Source organism: Pygocentrus nattereri, chromosome 13 (assembly GCF_015220715.1).
Source record: "Pygocentrus nattereri isolate fPygNat1 chromosome 13, fPygNat1.pri, whole genome shotgun sequence".
Classification (NCBI taxonomy): Eukaryota; Metazoa; Chordata; class Actinopteri; order Characiformes; family Serrasalmidae; genus Pygocentrus; species Pygocentrus nattereri.
This window is the reverse complement of record NC_051223.1, coordinates 22,890,171-22,906,193: the sequence shown is the minus strand read 5'-3', so window position 1 is coordinate 22,906,193 and position 16,023 is coordinate 22,890,171. Positions and strand designations below refer to the sequence as shown.

At 42.0% G+C, this 16,023-nt stretch overlaps 1 protein-coding gene across 1 annotated transcript in view; it reads left to right on the top strand.

Moving 5' to 3' along the window:
* The window catches only part of bahcc1b (BAH domain and coiled-coil containing 1b), a 113,118-nt gene that overhangs the window by 76,276 nt on the left and 20,819 nt on the right, over nucleotides 1-16,023 (top strand). Inside the window, 6 exon segments of the mRNA XM_037544231.1 lie at nucleotides 1,983-2,179; nucleotides 3,649-4,003; nucleotides 8,024-8,887; nucleotides 12,959-13,113; nucleotides 13,917-14,053; nucleotides 14,409-14,516. Coding sequence (XP_037400128.1) covers nucleotides 1,983-2,179; nucleotides 3,649-4,003; nucleotides 8,024-8,887; nucleotides 12,959-13,113; nucleotides 13,917-14,053; nucleotides 14,409-14,516 — 1,816 coding nt within the window.

Genomic DNA, 16,023 nt, shown 5'->3' with positions numbered 1-16,023 from the left:
CTGTAAAAATCCAGCATCACAATGTTGGGCTAAATGTGCCTTACACATCTGACATAACTTGTTTTGATTGGGCTGTTTTCATTCTCTCTATTTTTTCTAGTTTCTGAGAATTTTTAACTGTTCCTCTCAAAGCAACCTGAGAGACCCTAGTTGATGTCTTTGTTTTCTTTTAATACCACTACAAGTAAAAATCAGCGCTGTTATGTAACACCAATACTGTAACAGCAGTATAAATGATATATTGGCTAGCACAGTTCACTGTACTGTAGTTGTTTACTTATTTGATTGAGGCCTACACCTGCACGCATAGACATTTCCTGAGCTTTGATTTGACCGTGGCTGTTCTGTGCAGCATGTGCCTGTGCAGAGAGCTAGAGCAGTCTGCGCTGTGTATGGACTCCCTCCTCCCAGCTCAGCCTGTGAAATTTAATTAGCTCTCTGCTCTTCAGCGCAGCACTTTTCCTTCCGCGCTCCGCAGGAGCCGCAACCAAGAGGGGAAGTGCACCCACTGGACCCTTCCCCAGAGAAACATTACCCCCATCCCAGCAATCTCGCCCAAACAAAGGGCCCTGCCGTACGCCGGGGAAGGAGGGAATGGGTGGAGCGGGTGGAGGAGGAGGCCCAGAATGAGTAGCACGTGAAAAGCATTAAAAGAAGTATATTGTGTTGAAATTTTCTGTGGGCTGAATCTCAAGGCTGAGACAAAGTCCACAGCTGTTGTGCATCCCTCCCTATGCCTTTTCCTCTCCTTTCTCTCTCCCTCCCACTCTCAAAGGCATCTGTCTTAGTGTGCAGAATATAATATGGTAAATTTGTTCCTCAGATAACCCTATCCTCCAAAACAAGCTCATGTAGTCTCTTTATTTCGGGATCAGAGCAGAAATAGATGCAAAAGTAACCTTGAGTTTTGAGCATGGCGAAAACACACTCTTAAAACCCATCCCAGCCTCACCCATGGCAAGTTTTTAGCAGAATCTGACTCAAGCCTGACAAAATTCTATTTAAAACGGACCACTTCCACTTTACTTTGATGTTAAAAAAAGTGGTGACAACCACAGTGTAACTTACATTGTAAAATAAGGAGGAAGAATAGAATTGAAAAAAATGTATTAAGGCTGAATGTAGGCTAAAAGTCATTAAGGAATATGAGAAACCTGGATGTGAAATCTGAATGCTACCTAAGCCTGACAAATACAGTATTTGCTAAACATTGTCCAAACTGAATCAAACCCAACAAACGTAGCTGAGTCCTATTTGGTTCTGACAAATATTTCAAGCTCTAGTGTGGCCCAAGTCCCAACATTGTTCAATGCTTTTGTGTCTTCTTCAGAAGAGTCTGTACTCTCTTTGAAGTGCACTACCCTTTATCTCACCCTAAAGACTTTCATATCTCGAGACCATCCAAGCTCTACTGAATGAGCATGCCATTTGGGACTCAGCCCTCCTCTTCCCCTCTAGCAGCCTGTCAGAAAGGACTCATGCAAAGAGCCACATTCATGTGACAGTTTGAGGGAGCAGGGCTGAATTGCTTTGACTCGCATTACTCTGTGTGGTAGTAGGGAGCAGGCAAGTATAGCTGGTGAGCTTACTGGTGACCGTCGCATTGAGTTAATCCTCAGAGGTAAGCCACGACGAAGCCACGACGAAGGGTGAGGATAAGTGACTGGTAATGTGAAATAGAATAGTTTACGTGCATGATCTGCCTTCAGGTCAAGGACGTGCAGCTTTGTGGCCTCTTAGACAAGAAATGAAGAGTGTGCTAGATATGAGCGTTTATATGATCATGTTGTGCATATATGATGTCAGAGAGAAGAAACAACAGGAGACAATATAGAAGGTGAAGCAAAAGAGGACAGGAATTCATCCTGCCCCTTAAATCAATATGGTGCTGCAGTGTGACAAGTGTCACTCTATCTTAAGGCAAAAAACTCCATCTTTTCTCCCACACTAACCCACCCTTTCCTCTCTTTCTCTCTCTGTAGATGTGATGGAGCAGCAGGGACTCTGGCCCCCTGTGTATGGGCCTCGAGGGCCCACCTCACACATGCAGCATCCCTCTGTCTACTCCCGCCAGTTTCTACGGCAACAGGAGCTCTACGTGCTCCAGCAGCATCAGCACCAGCAACATCACAGAGCAGCTCAGGCAATGGAGCTGGCACATAGGCACACACATTCTCAGGTAACACATACACAATACATGATTTTCCTTTTTCGGTCTTACTCTACTTGGGCATACATGGCCCATAGTCTCTAGAAGGCCGCCCAGTGTCCCTGAACACAGTACAGTGCTGAGTGTTGTGAAAAGCCTTGTGATTTTGTCATCAGAAAGCCACAATATTTAAGGCCAAAATAACTCACACAAAAGTTTATGGCAAGTCAATAAACCTGACTTTTATTGGAGGAATTTATTGTTCCTTTGTAAGGTCTAGACTGTTCTCAAAAAGGTAGCAATGCAGATGTGATGCGAGTTTTTCTGTTGTTCACATTGCATAGAAAATAAATGAGAAACACTGCAGAATGCCAATGAACTGTGGGTCAGCAGAATGTGGATATGAGTTCTCTGCTGTATCTCCTTATTTTCTTGCATGGGGAAATAATTCTTAGCCTTTGATGAGCATTGCTTCATGCCCTGATGAACAAAGACAGCTGTAAAATTTAAACAGTACAAGTTTATCATGGAAATTTCTTAAATTCTATGATACTGTGAAGATTTATTCAATGCTAGATCTCTTTGAGCAGACATGCTGCAAGAGGTTTTTTCTGCCCTGGAAGCAAGGTCTGAACCTGAATATAGCTTGAGAACATTCTGACCAAATCTGACCCGACTCTACCTGAACCACAGCACAAGTTTTAAATTTCAACTTGACCCAAGGCCGACTTAATTTTGTCCAAACTTGACCGAAGACCAAATAAAACATTCTTCATGATAGCTACATTGAATGAAATTAGCTCAGCAACATTGTTCATTTGATGGCAATAATGACAGCCATAAGTGGATCAACGTTAAACAGTTTATTTTCTGATTGTCAGATTATCAGACCAAGTTTAACTTCCGCTTAATTTATTTACTATATTCAGTGCTTTGAACAGCGTCCCAAAAGTTTTTACCCTTGACAAACATAGATTATTGCATTTTTTTCATGCTAACCTTGGTGGCCCCCACTTCCACAACATAGGTGACTCCAGATTAAATTTATTAGCCCATTAAATGGTCAAACCTTTATTACATTTATTACAATATTAATTATTCTATAATTTAATAAATAATTCTTTTGCATTGTTTCCCAGGTAATAACTAAATAATAAGCCTTATGACATGATTAGCTGATTTCTCAGCATAGTAAGATTTTAAGGAGTTGAGATTATTAAAGCATGACAGAAAAATAAAGTATCATGAAAACATTGAGGCTAGTGTAAATGCAAAATCTTTGTGGGAGTTGGAGGATAGGCTGAGAAACCCCAATGTAAAATTTGAACTCAACTCAAGTAATGATGTCCAGACCTGAAATGAACAGTCAGGTCCCATTCAGATCAAGTAAATATTTTCAAGCTCTGAGTGCTATAACTGAAAATTAGTAGTATAAAGCCTCTATGTTGTTGGACTTTCCATGATTTTTCTCTTTTTGTTCTTTTTTTTAATCTTCACAGAGGAAACCTGAGGACCCTCCCATTGATCTGGATGAAGGTTTGCCTGAGCCTCGGACCCCTAAACCAACTAAGCCCTTCTCCTTCAGCTCCTCTAGTAAACCTCTACGCTCTTCCTCTTCTCCAGGGGGCTGTGCCTCCCGCCTCTCGCCCTGCTGCCATTCGCCCGCCCCACGGCCCCATCCCAAGAGCACCCCATGCACCCCCTGTCCGGAGCCTAGTCCAGCTGTAGCAGCCCCACATTCCCCTGCCCTCAGCCCCCACTCCACCCCAAATCACCTCCCCAAAGCAGCAGAGTCCCAGGACAAGAGAGGAGAGGGCCAACCACTGCAGGACTACCCTCAGTCTCTTGAACCTGGTGAGTGAAGTAATCTCAGAAGGCTTTTTTTATTGTCGGTTGATTACAGTTCTGTTCATGTCTGCAGAGGATAAGAAAATCTGATCTTTAGTTTAGTCAGAGATCACCCTCCATTTATTTAATTTATAATAGGTTCATAAATACAAATTAATCATTTTTCATCATCAGGAAAAACCAGAAAACATGAAATTTACACAGTAGTCACAAAAAAATGAATCATTGTTTTATTATTTAGAGTAAACTTAAAACTTTGTCTTTTTGCAGTTTTCATTTTTTGGGGCTTTCGGTTTTTCGAAGAAATCTGCAGAGATGTTTTTCCACAGTTCAGTCTTAAACATTGGTTGTATATTTAACTTCTACTGACCACTCTTCTTGAGAGCTACATGTAATTTCTGACCCATAGTATTGAGTTCTCTTCTCACAGTAAAAGGATAGACTGAAACAGCCCTGGATTGTTTTCAAATCTAAAGCAAAAGTGGAGCTTGATTTTTTTCTAAAAGATGAAAGTGTTAAGTTCTGTTTATCTGATGATGACAGTTTGGTGGTCTACCAGGTCTTACATGGTTATTAAGAGTCACATTTTCTCTTTATCTTTTAAAGATTTTTGAACTCCAGATTTTAGAAATTTCTTTTTTCACTGCCCATAAATGCTTTTTTTTATACCAACTCTTGCTAACTTGGAAAAGCTTTACAAAACACTGCCAAAAAAATTGACGTTCATGGATTGGGGGAGGGGGGGGTGATGGAGGTCTGGGGGCATGGTTCCCAAAGAGAATTTTTTTTACATGGACCCAGAAACTTTATAACGCACTTTTAGAGTAGCAACAGCCAGAAGATCATCAAACAGAAGTACCTCAGCCGGTGTTAAGAATATCAAAAAATGGTTATTTGGTGAATTGGCATGCAATAAATCTGTCTCTTCATAGTTTGTATTATTCACAGAGCTAGTATAACAAACAATATATCCATCTACATACAACAGGCACAGATCAAGCAAAGGTTAGAAAGGCTAAAGCCCCCTTAGAATTGGCCTTGCGCTGCCCATGCCTAATATCTGTCATACCTGAAAGGATCAATCATGTGTATGTTGTTTTTGTGGTGTGGCATGCCCATTGTTGTTGTTTCCATCCCAACAGTAAACTACAGCAACAGTGTCAAAAGAAGAAGAAACACAGAGGTTGCCACAATCTGCTGCAACAAGTGCTCTTTACTGAACGTCAACTTTACATCATCTTTATTGAACATTCATTCATTCATTTACAATCAGACAGACTGAATGAATGTAAATCTTTACTGAACAGCAGAAAATGGCACATCCAGCACTTCAACCTCAAGAGGGAGGTCACTGCTAGCCACCCCAACAGTGACCCCACACAAAACCTCCAACTAAACCCACATTCCTACACACAATAACACAATAAACACATACACACAATTTAACTAACAACCGATACTAAACAACATAAAGAAGTCCCTTTGTTGGAGGGTGCATGCTATCATGAGCCTTTGCATGTGATTATCTGCTTAGCCACACCTCCAGAGTCTCAGGCATTAGCACCAGTCAGCAGCAGGATGCTATGATACTGCAGCTTGGTAGCTTAGCTTTTGAAACAGGAAATCTATCTCAGCACCACTAAACACACATTGTAGTGGTCAAATATGAATAAAAAAGCTATTTGGAGAAAAAAAACTGAGTTAGGTTGAATTAGATTTTTGTCAAAGTTCTGGAAAGCTTGTCCAGTCTCACAACAGCTGCCACAAATTAATTAATTTGTGGGTAGAGCCTGGATTCACAGATTATTTGTACTGTTGGGGATGTGAAGGGAGTGGCATTTCTCCCACACCATTCATATTTCTGATGGATAAAACAGCCTGCAGAGAAAAGATGGGAGACAGCATTGCATTATCATTCTCAAGGTTAGGGCTTGGCGACTATGCCTGGTTCCACAGCTCCCAGAGAGAGAGAGAGAGAGAGAGAGAGAGAGAGAGAGAGAGAGCGAGAGAGAGAGAGAGAGAGAGAGAGAGAGATTGTGGAGGGGAGACTTTGGCCTACCTTTAAGGCTCAGAGACAGTCATACTGGAAAGAAATGTACTGAGCTTCAGATAAGAGACACAAAGCCTTTGAAGAAGCCTGCTGCCCTTTGATTACTGATGACCAACAATCAGCTTCCTTTCATGAAAAAAGTCCATGTTAATATGTTTTGCTCCTTTTGTGCTGATGTGAATATATCATCTGTTTGTTCATCCGGCAGGGTGCACACCTTAGTAAGATTTCACATGTTTTTGTGTGCGTGTAAGGAAAAGCAAAAGCTGGGGTTATTATGAGAGGCAGACAGACAGTGGAGGGATTGGAGACAGGGGTCTCTTATCCTTCAGGGGTCCTTGAGCCCTGGCCAGCGGAAGGATACGAATTCATGTGGCTGCTTTGTCAGAGAGAGCGGATGGATACCATCAATAACCCAGTAGTGGGGTGACAGGGCTAGCTCTGCAATCACATCCAGACACCATGCTGTCATCAATATACACTGCTACGCCCGCAAATCACAAAGGCACACGTGCAGCGCAAACACGTCCACACACAAACATGCATGCACCACTACTCACACAATCATTTTCACTCTCACCCAAATGAGATGAATACACATGCTCACTCAGAGACTAAATTATACGCAAACACTCCTGCGTGCAATCTCTTGCACCCAAACAGTGAACGTGCACACACACACACACACACACACTCTGCATCCATAACCCCTTGAACATAATTCAGTATTCATGAAAATTTCACTCACGTCTACCCCATAGTCTTTATGGCGCAGGCTCCATTATGTGTGTGAGTGGTAATAGATAAATGCGACGCAGTGTCTGAATGGTACACACTGTCACTGGAGATGGAGTATACTTCATATACATCACACTGCTCTACACTTCAGCAGCCGGAGCCGCGCCCCTTTAACAGGCAAGGTCACTCAGGGATGTCTGCAACAAATGAAAGATAATGCATTGCTGGTATGCTACAAGCTGGTAGTGGAGATGTTCCTGGAGTGATGCAGGATTTTAAGTTTTATTGGACAGGGTTTATACGTGGGGCAGACACTGGCCACAAACTTCAGTACTAGTCAAAAATTCTGTTAAAAAGGAAAATATTTATTAAAAACTTTTCATTAATAAAAACCTTGCTATCATGTTAGAAATCAAGGTGGTTTGATCTGATTTGATGCCATTCATTTCTTGCACGAGATGTAATTGTTTGGTTTGTGAATATGTGAAAATTCAACTGGTGTGGTCATTATTAATATGAAAAAAGAACAAAATCTCCAGAGCAGGTAGCCACTTGAGCCACAGGCTCTGCATTTTTAGTGGCTAAATTGTAAAATGCTGTGGTCACAATGTCAACCCCTGATTAAATATTAGAAAGATAGGCTGACATGTATTGACATGATTTAAGCATATTATAATTTCATGTTTTTTTTTTCCTTTTTTGTGTTTTATTTATTTATTTGGAACAGCAATTTTAAAGAAGCTGCACTTTGGATTATGTAAACATATTACAAACATGGCATGGGTGATATGTCAATAATATCACATTGTGATACTTCAGTATACTTTTTTGATGCATGATATGCATAAGGCTGTTTTTTCTGGGATTTGATGAATTGAATCAGACAAAAAAGTACCAGTATTGCCTCACTGGTACCACTTTAAAACATGTTATCAAAAAATATGAATATAATGTTTTTTTCACACATAGCACTAAATTCTAAGGCTACTTAAGCTCTTTTGTAAAGAAACATGCCGTTGGTCAGTGATATGTGACATATTTCATCATGACAATGGCAAATACTGTCATAATTTCCACTCCTATGACAGATGGACTTATGGAATATTTGGTTATATTAATGTACATAAAGTTAATAACATTATTTTTCCTTCCTCCTGTAAACCATTTCAAAAGATATGAGGAACAATATTCTAACCAGCTAATTATTTTCTGGTTGTTTTTTATTTGTTTGTTTTTAGATCTCCCACCTGGCTATACTTATCCTGCCATCGCCATTGGTTACAAGGCTGGTCCCTCTCCTCAAGAGGTCCAGTTGGCTGAGCATGCTGACCTGGAAGCAGAGCAAGCAGAGCCTGCTGAACCTGCACCTCAACCCCTCCCGCTCTCCACGATGGGGGCGGAGCCTGTGTGCCAGGCACTAGAATCTCCTACTATAACCACCCAGGTGGAGGTTCATGGGGAGAGGGTCCAAAGTGGGGTAATGGTGACGAAGGTAGAGGATAAGGTGGATGAGAGGCATAAGGGGGTTACCTGTGCTTCTGTCTCTCCTTGTCCAGCCTCATGCCAACATCCATCTGGCTCCCCCTGTCCAGTTCCTGAACCCTTGGTGGAGGACACAGCTAATGTACCTTCCCATGACAGTGTTATAGAGGCCCAAGGTCCTGCTGAGGATGTCAAAATACAGGGGGAAGGGTTTGCAATACCTCCTTGGGATTCTATCACCACTTCACAGGATTTCCAGACTATGGAGGGTACCAAGGTAGCAAAGATCCCAATGGAGGATGACCAAGATAGGACTGCTGAGGAAGGTTGTGCTTCACCTGCTGATTCAGTAGAGCTCCAGGAAGTCAGCCAGTTTTCATCACCTTCTTCTCCCTGCCCAGAGATTTCTTCTTTGGGTAACCAGTATCCAGGCTCATGCATCTGGAGTCTGGAGCTTTTGATCGCTGCAGCCCTGTGTGCCACACGAGATGCTCAAATGGCTTCTTCTGTGACGATTCCTTCCCCAGTAGTGCCCCTCCATCATGGCATGGAGCTTCTGAGTGAACTCGCTGACCTGGAGAGGCGACAGCAAGAGAAGAGCACCGACAAGGAAAGTGAAGGTACTCAAACAAATGTATTTTCCCTTCAGTGGAGTACCATGCATAAATAAAGAGCATATATTCACAAGATACCATGCATTCACAAACATGTATACATAAGACCAGATGCATTTTTGTAATGTCCCAAGACATATTGTTGTTTTTTTTTCAGTTAGTCCAATACAGAATTGATTTTGAAGCCAGGTATTGCACAGAGACTATTTCTTCTTATCAGAATAGCAAACACTGCCTCACACACTCAATCATACACATGATTTAATTTCTCATCAGTGCTTTGCATGCACAGTCTTGTAGAGCTGTGATATAGGCAGCAGGGGAGGGCTACGGCTGTGTCTTTCATTTTGTTTTGCTTCTCTGCACAAAAAGAGGTGAGAAAAAAGGGCTTTTCAGCCCAGCCAGCTCTCTGTCCTTTGTGGAAGGGAAAGATAACAAAGCACCCCCCCTTCCATACCTCCAACCAGAAGACAGACACTCACACACATGTATACACATATCCACAATGACCGACTCCCAAATGACCATCCAGCTTTCTTTCCAACATGCAGTCACACATACAAATCCATGCACACTGTCAAACATATACACATCCACATTCACAATCTAGATCTCACTCGTACTTAAAATGCTTTCTTGCCTTTTCCTGTCCAAAGATCAAATGCTTCACAGCCTTTTGGGGTCCAGTGCATCCTATGGGAGAAACTAAGACAGAGTGAAAGGAGGGGGAGCTGTTTTTAAAAGGGCTTGAGCCCATCTTAAAAGGCAGCTATAACGATAGCTGGCTCCCCTGAGTCTTCTGGATTGGACCATGTCCACTGAGTCATCCTGAGGGAGTGCTCCCTGCCTATGCCCCTCAACCTGTTTGATCACTTTTATAAGCCTCATTTTAGACGGAAAAAGGCCCTGGCTTTCCCACAGCTCCCCTCATCCCTCTGTGAAAAGTTGATGAAATGGTAAAAACAGCTGATCTTTTCCCTCTCAGGATTGCGCTGCTTTTGTTGGCTAATTAGCCTCCATTGTTGTGAGAGCTGCTTTAAAGCCTTGCTACTTTTCCATGGAGCATTTTGCGCCTCCCTGCCAAAGGATGTTTTTATTTACACTAACATCCTCTAGCAGCTAAGGAATCCCAAAAGACTCAGCACAGCAGAAGAAGAGAAAAAAACAATTTCTGCACTCAGTGTTTCTTACGCTTAGTAGCATTTTTGGTAGATGCACGTGTGTCTGAGCACTTGTATTTTCTGACCCACTATTTAAAAAGCCATGTACTATGCTGTGTGGTTTTTCCTCTAAGCAAGCCTAAGCATGGAGATTAATAAAAGCAGAGTGATGAAGCCTGTTGCGGCAGGGCAGATGTCATTAATAAAGGCTGCCACTGAATGATTATAAAACTGGAGGCAAAGCTACACACAGCAGCCTATATTCCACTGTCAGGTCCTGGCCACACACTGACTGAATATATTAATGGCAAATAACATTTACTCATAAGTACTATAATATTTAGATTTCATGCTACTGTAAGTTTCTTCCAGTCAGGGCACAATTTCTATCATTCACTCTATCATTAATCCTTACCAAATACAGTATTACTGCATCCAGTACCATTAGACGCATAATGCATGTTAAACATTAGATGCATAACACATCTAATGGTGTCTACAAAAGAGTTTGTGAACTTGTTAACATTAACAAATGTTACTACATCAGTTTATGTAGTGTCTCTAAGGCATCACATCTCTATTTGTTAAATACCACTCCTTCCTTATGACACAACTTTATTTCACCAAAATAAATTGTAAGATCAGCAATTGTAGCAACAGTTCTTTATGCAGTGTCTCCAGTGATCCTATTTTACGTTTTCTGAAATGATTTCAAAACAGTTATGTGGAATTTTTATTGTAAACTTAAGAGAAATGACAAAAGTTTTCAACATCCCAACTGAATTTCTACATGATGTCCAGACAGTCAGTGGTCAACTCTTTATATTCCAGTTTTGAGAGTATCAAGCAGACTGAGCTGTTGCAGTAAGACTGTATGTCCAAAGGGACTATCCTCTTCTCTGGACTCCAATCTTCTGGTATCCCTCTGCTCTGAGAGGTTGGATGAGCCATGGCTGGAGTGGAGGGTCCCGCTGGTCTCATTAAAGCAGGCTGTAGATTGATTTTAGCCTGACCACCACAGAGCTATAACTGGCATGGTGATGTCAGTGAGATGGGATACCTGAGACCCCCGGGAAACCAAAGACCCCCCACAGGATTGAGAAACTCAACATCTTTCCTTATTTCTTTAATACTCTGCTTTCTTTGTCTTTCTTTCCTTTTTCTTATTCTTTCTCCTTGCTTTTCCTTTTGCTATTACTTTCTTTCTTTCTGTATTTCTTTTGTTAGTACTCCTTTTTTTCTTTTTGTTATTACCACTTTTTCTTTCTTGCTTGCTTTCTTGCTTTTCTTTCTTTCTTTGTTTCTCAACTGCTTTCTTTCTTTTTCTTTCTTGACTGCTTACTTACTTTTTCAGTCCTCCTCCCTTTCTCCTCTTCTGATGTCTAAACATTTAGAATTCATTCATGCAGCCATAAGTTCTGAGCGAGTTTGTACCAGTCCTGCCAGTCTTGCCTGCTTCTCTCTCTTTTTTTTTTTTTTTGCCAGTCTTCTTCCCCTGTGCGCTTCTTTCCAACACCAGTCCACACCAGCCTGCCCGTGCAGTGTGTGTGTACTTCCCTGGTTTTTCCCCTCTGTAGAGGAAATTGGATTCTTTCCATGTCAGTAATGAGGGCATGTTTGAGAATAAATAGATGGCTCAATAAACACTTTACCTCTTATTGCCTCCCTCCCACCACCCTCCGGCCTCCCCTCCCTCTCTCCCTCTCTCTCCCCGCTTTCCCTTTTTTCCTGTTCTCTGCTCCCTCCTCTCTCTCTCTCTCTCTCTCTCTCTCTCTCTCTGTCTCTCCCTCCCTCCCTCCCTCCCTCCCTCCTTTCCTCTCTCCCTCCCTTCCTCTTATTCTCACAGAGCTGCTTGCAGAACACACTGCAAATCTGTTTTCTACTGTGTCGTCGTAACACTACAAGCTCTCTCCCTCCCTCTCCATGTCCCTGCCCCTCTCTCCTTCCCTGCCTCTCTCTCTCTCTCTCTCTCTCTTTTTTTTTTTCTCTCTCTCTCTCTCCTTCTCTCTCTCTCTCTCTCTCTCCCTCTCTCTCACTTACTCTTACACACATACAAAATGCATCAACAGTCTCCTCAGTGTCCCCAGGCCAGCTTGGGCTGTCATGAATATTCAAGGCTCATTTGCTGAGTGGAGGCTGTGAGCGTGTGGCCTGCCCTAATGACAGAGATAAATGTAGAGATATTCCCCCTTCTTCTCCTTCTTCTTCTTCTCCTTCTTCAACTCTCTCTCTCTCTCTCTCTCTCTCTCTTTGTGTAACATGGCTCCTGGCGTCTAGGCCTCGTGTACAGAGATAAGCTCTCTGGTTAATAGCTATCATCATCGCTCATTCAGCGTCTGAAAGCACAAGGTGCCGGCAGGAAACAACTACGTGCTCAGAGGCTGTTTGCTCTCTATTTTACTCTATGCCTTGCATACACAATCTCTCTCTCTCTCTCTCTCTCTCTCTCTCTCTCTCTCTCTCTTCCTCTTCCTTTCTCTCCCTCTCATATACCCAACACTCATGTACTCACTATGTTTCACTTCTTGACTTTATTTGCATGTGACATAAAGCTATGTCATCAGGTCAGTTATTGACGTATATGTTTTTGTGAGACAGACAGACAGACAGACAGACATGCAAGAGAGCAATATTTTATGTTTCAAAAGGAAGGAGGGCGGTTTTACCACTGTCGGACAGCAGGAGGATACAAAAGAAAGGAAGATGAGTGCAAACATTTCCATGCAGCTGGAGGCCTCAGTCTTGTTCTAGCCTGCACGCTGTCTGCTCTGCACACTAACTAACCTTTCCTACTGAACACACACACACGTGCCCAAATACACACACATACTGACGGTCAGTCTCTGTGCTGTTTTGCAGAGGTGGGTATATTCAACACTTACTTTAAAGAATGTACTATATTTGGCCGTCCCTGCAGGAGAAGAAAGGCTTACGTTTGACCTGGAGAGTTTGGCGACCCTGGCAGCTGCACGAGCGCTGGAGCTGACTCCACCCATCACCAACCTAGCCCCGCCCCTGCGCCGAACGCTCAACCTGCGCAAGAAGTGCAAATGGACACCACGCCACGAACCGGTACTACCATGTCCTATGCTTCTGGAAATATATATATATATATATATATATATATATATATATATTTTTTTTTTTTGATTATATGTTTATCTGCTTGTTTGTTTATCCTTTCTTTTCTTTTATATTGCTTTTCACAATGACAAACTGCTAAACTGCTGGTGCATGTTAAACCTTATTTATGGTCAGTTTGACCTCCTGAACCCTAGACTTATTACACAGTAGTTACTTTGAATTATCAACTACTTTAAAACTAATATTTACGTTATGACAGAGAGGAACTGACCTTTCAAGTTAGCTCTGAGCAAAACATGGTTCACATTTTGCTGCTGTCAGAAAAAAAACTCCATTTTTGCTGTTTTTCAGTTTTTGACATAATTTGAAAATGTTGCCCTTTACATCTTGTGTAAATTTATTGATGAATGCACCAAAAGAAAATCACCCAAAATGTATTGGAAAAAGATTTGGTTCCACTGACTTCCATTAAAAGTAAAGAATGTTTTTTTTCTTCTCCTGTAAAGTAACTATTTTGGACAATTTGAGATTTTGATTCAATGTTTTGTTTTGACAGCAGCAAATAATTAACTGAAGAAAACGAGATTTTGTTTCAAATCATTTTAGAGCATCTCTATTGGTCCATTTATCATGAAAGTATCACAAAATGTAAAGGGCAGCTGCTGTATTCAGAAGGATAATAAAAAACATTGATATGTTTTCTTTTGGATAGCTATAATTTGCTGAGCTCATCACCAATTCAGGATTGGCTGACTCTGAGCTGTGTGTGTGTGTGGGGGGGGGTGTTGCAGGTATGTCCAGTGAAGAGCATCATGGAGACACTGGACAGAGAGGAGTTAGCGATGAGAGTGCGTCTGGCCGAGCTGCAGCGGCGCTATAAGGAGAAACAGAAAGAGCTGGCCAAGCTACAGAGAAAACATGACCACCAGTGAGTGAGCTACGGACCACCCTCACGCACTCACACATACAGTGTCACGCACACAAAACACACAACCTCCTCCCAATCTGCAGCACACACACACCCACTCACTCTTCTAGGCACTTTCCAGACCCTTCTCTCTCTCTCCACTCAAACTCAACAGCTAAGACCACCCAGCGTGTGCAGCGTCCTCTTTACTTAAGCCATTGACCAGTGGGTTAAAACCCCCATGCCAGCTTAAGCCCCTTCCCCTGGCCACACTAGCAATTAGGCCAGCTTAGTGTTTCCCTCTATACAACATCATTAGTGTGAATTAGAGTGATTGACAAGCTTTGGGTAAGTGTGTGTGTGTGTCTTCTCACAGAAAAGAGGATACGTCGAGAAGCCCAGCCCGTCGAGGCCCGGGTAGGCCACGGAAACGCAAGCCCACCCCAGGACCCCCTGCCCCTACAGATACCCTCAAGAGAGTCAAGTGAGTGTCTCCTGGGTGTGGGTGGGTGTGGGTGGGTGTGTGTGTGTGTGTGTGTGTGTGCGTGTATTTGTATGTGACAGCTTGTTCGTGAGAAGATCAGAATGACAAAAAAATAATGAATGAATAAGTGAATGTGAGAAATTACAAAATTAGTTCTATTTCCTTTATAGTAAAATGTAAGCTCATTTCATTAACCCCTTAAAATCTCAGGCTTATTATACAGGTTCATTATTTAGTAACTTCTAACTATTCAGGGCTTCAGTGCAAGTTAATTGAGCTATTTTTAGGTTATAGAATTAAGCAAAAACCTTTGGGCCCACTTCCGGGCTCTTAAGTGGCTAATCGTTTCATTTTAAGCTAAAATTATGCAGTTTTCTGCCTCTAACCAACTTTTCTTGCTTACATGATTTCTCAGTGCCATTGTTGCATTTACTTTTCTAGGTAAAGCTGAACTGTTCCTCTGATCAATAAGCATGCAATTAGCGGTCTGAATTACATTCTGAATGTGTATGTATTTTTGCTTACACATTGCATACAACAGCACAAACAGCATACTACTTTTTTACATGGTGATAATAAACACAGTAAACTTCAATTCTACATGCTAATACATTTGACTACACATTATTGCAACTACTCTGGGGGCATTTTGACACTTCTGCCTTGCCTTTGAATGTATTGCTGGAAAAGCATTAGGTGTGACAGTGTTAACCCCTTGACCCCTAAGTTCATCCTTTCTAAGACTTAACTACTATGAATTATTTAGTAACTATGAAACAAATGTAAATTATGTCATTATGAGAGGAGCAAGGAAACAAAGTGTAGGCCAACGTACAGGCCTTAAGGGGCAGTTTCCAGGTTAGGGCCTAAGGATTCTTCTGGACTACATTTTCCTTTCACTGATCAACTAATCTTAGTGTTTTAGGGATTCAACTGCTTTCAAGCATCTCTTTTATCATATGCAGAGCAGAGCCCAGAGGTTGTTCAAGTCTTCTGTTCTGGTTGAAGGGCTTGTCTGACTGTAGCAGCAGAAATGTGCAGAGAGAGGGAATCAAGGTCTAACTGAACTGCACTGAGATCAGTAATAACTAGCACAGCTTAGTTATCCCAAAGATCTCAAGGCCCCATCCGAGCTCTCTTCATTTATGGCTGCTCTGTGTGTACTTGGATTTGTTTGCATGCTTGTATGTGTATGTAGATGGCTACATCCGCAGTAAATAGTGCTTGCCAGCGTAGTCCCTGCCACTCATTGTGTGTAAGTAAATGAAGCTCAAAGGCTGGTATCAGTTTAAAAGAAGCAGACTAAGTGCTTAATCAGTGCAAAGAGCCCTCCATTAATCATATTTATAACTTCCATTGATTATCTACAAGTGTTGCAACTCCTCCTAACCCCTGTCACGCCAACAATATTAATTTGATAAAATGTCCAAATGCTTGCACAAAGTCGGAGCAGGAAGTTATCACCGTGATGAATGTGCTTTCTCTCCTTAGATGCGTCTCTGTTTAT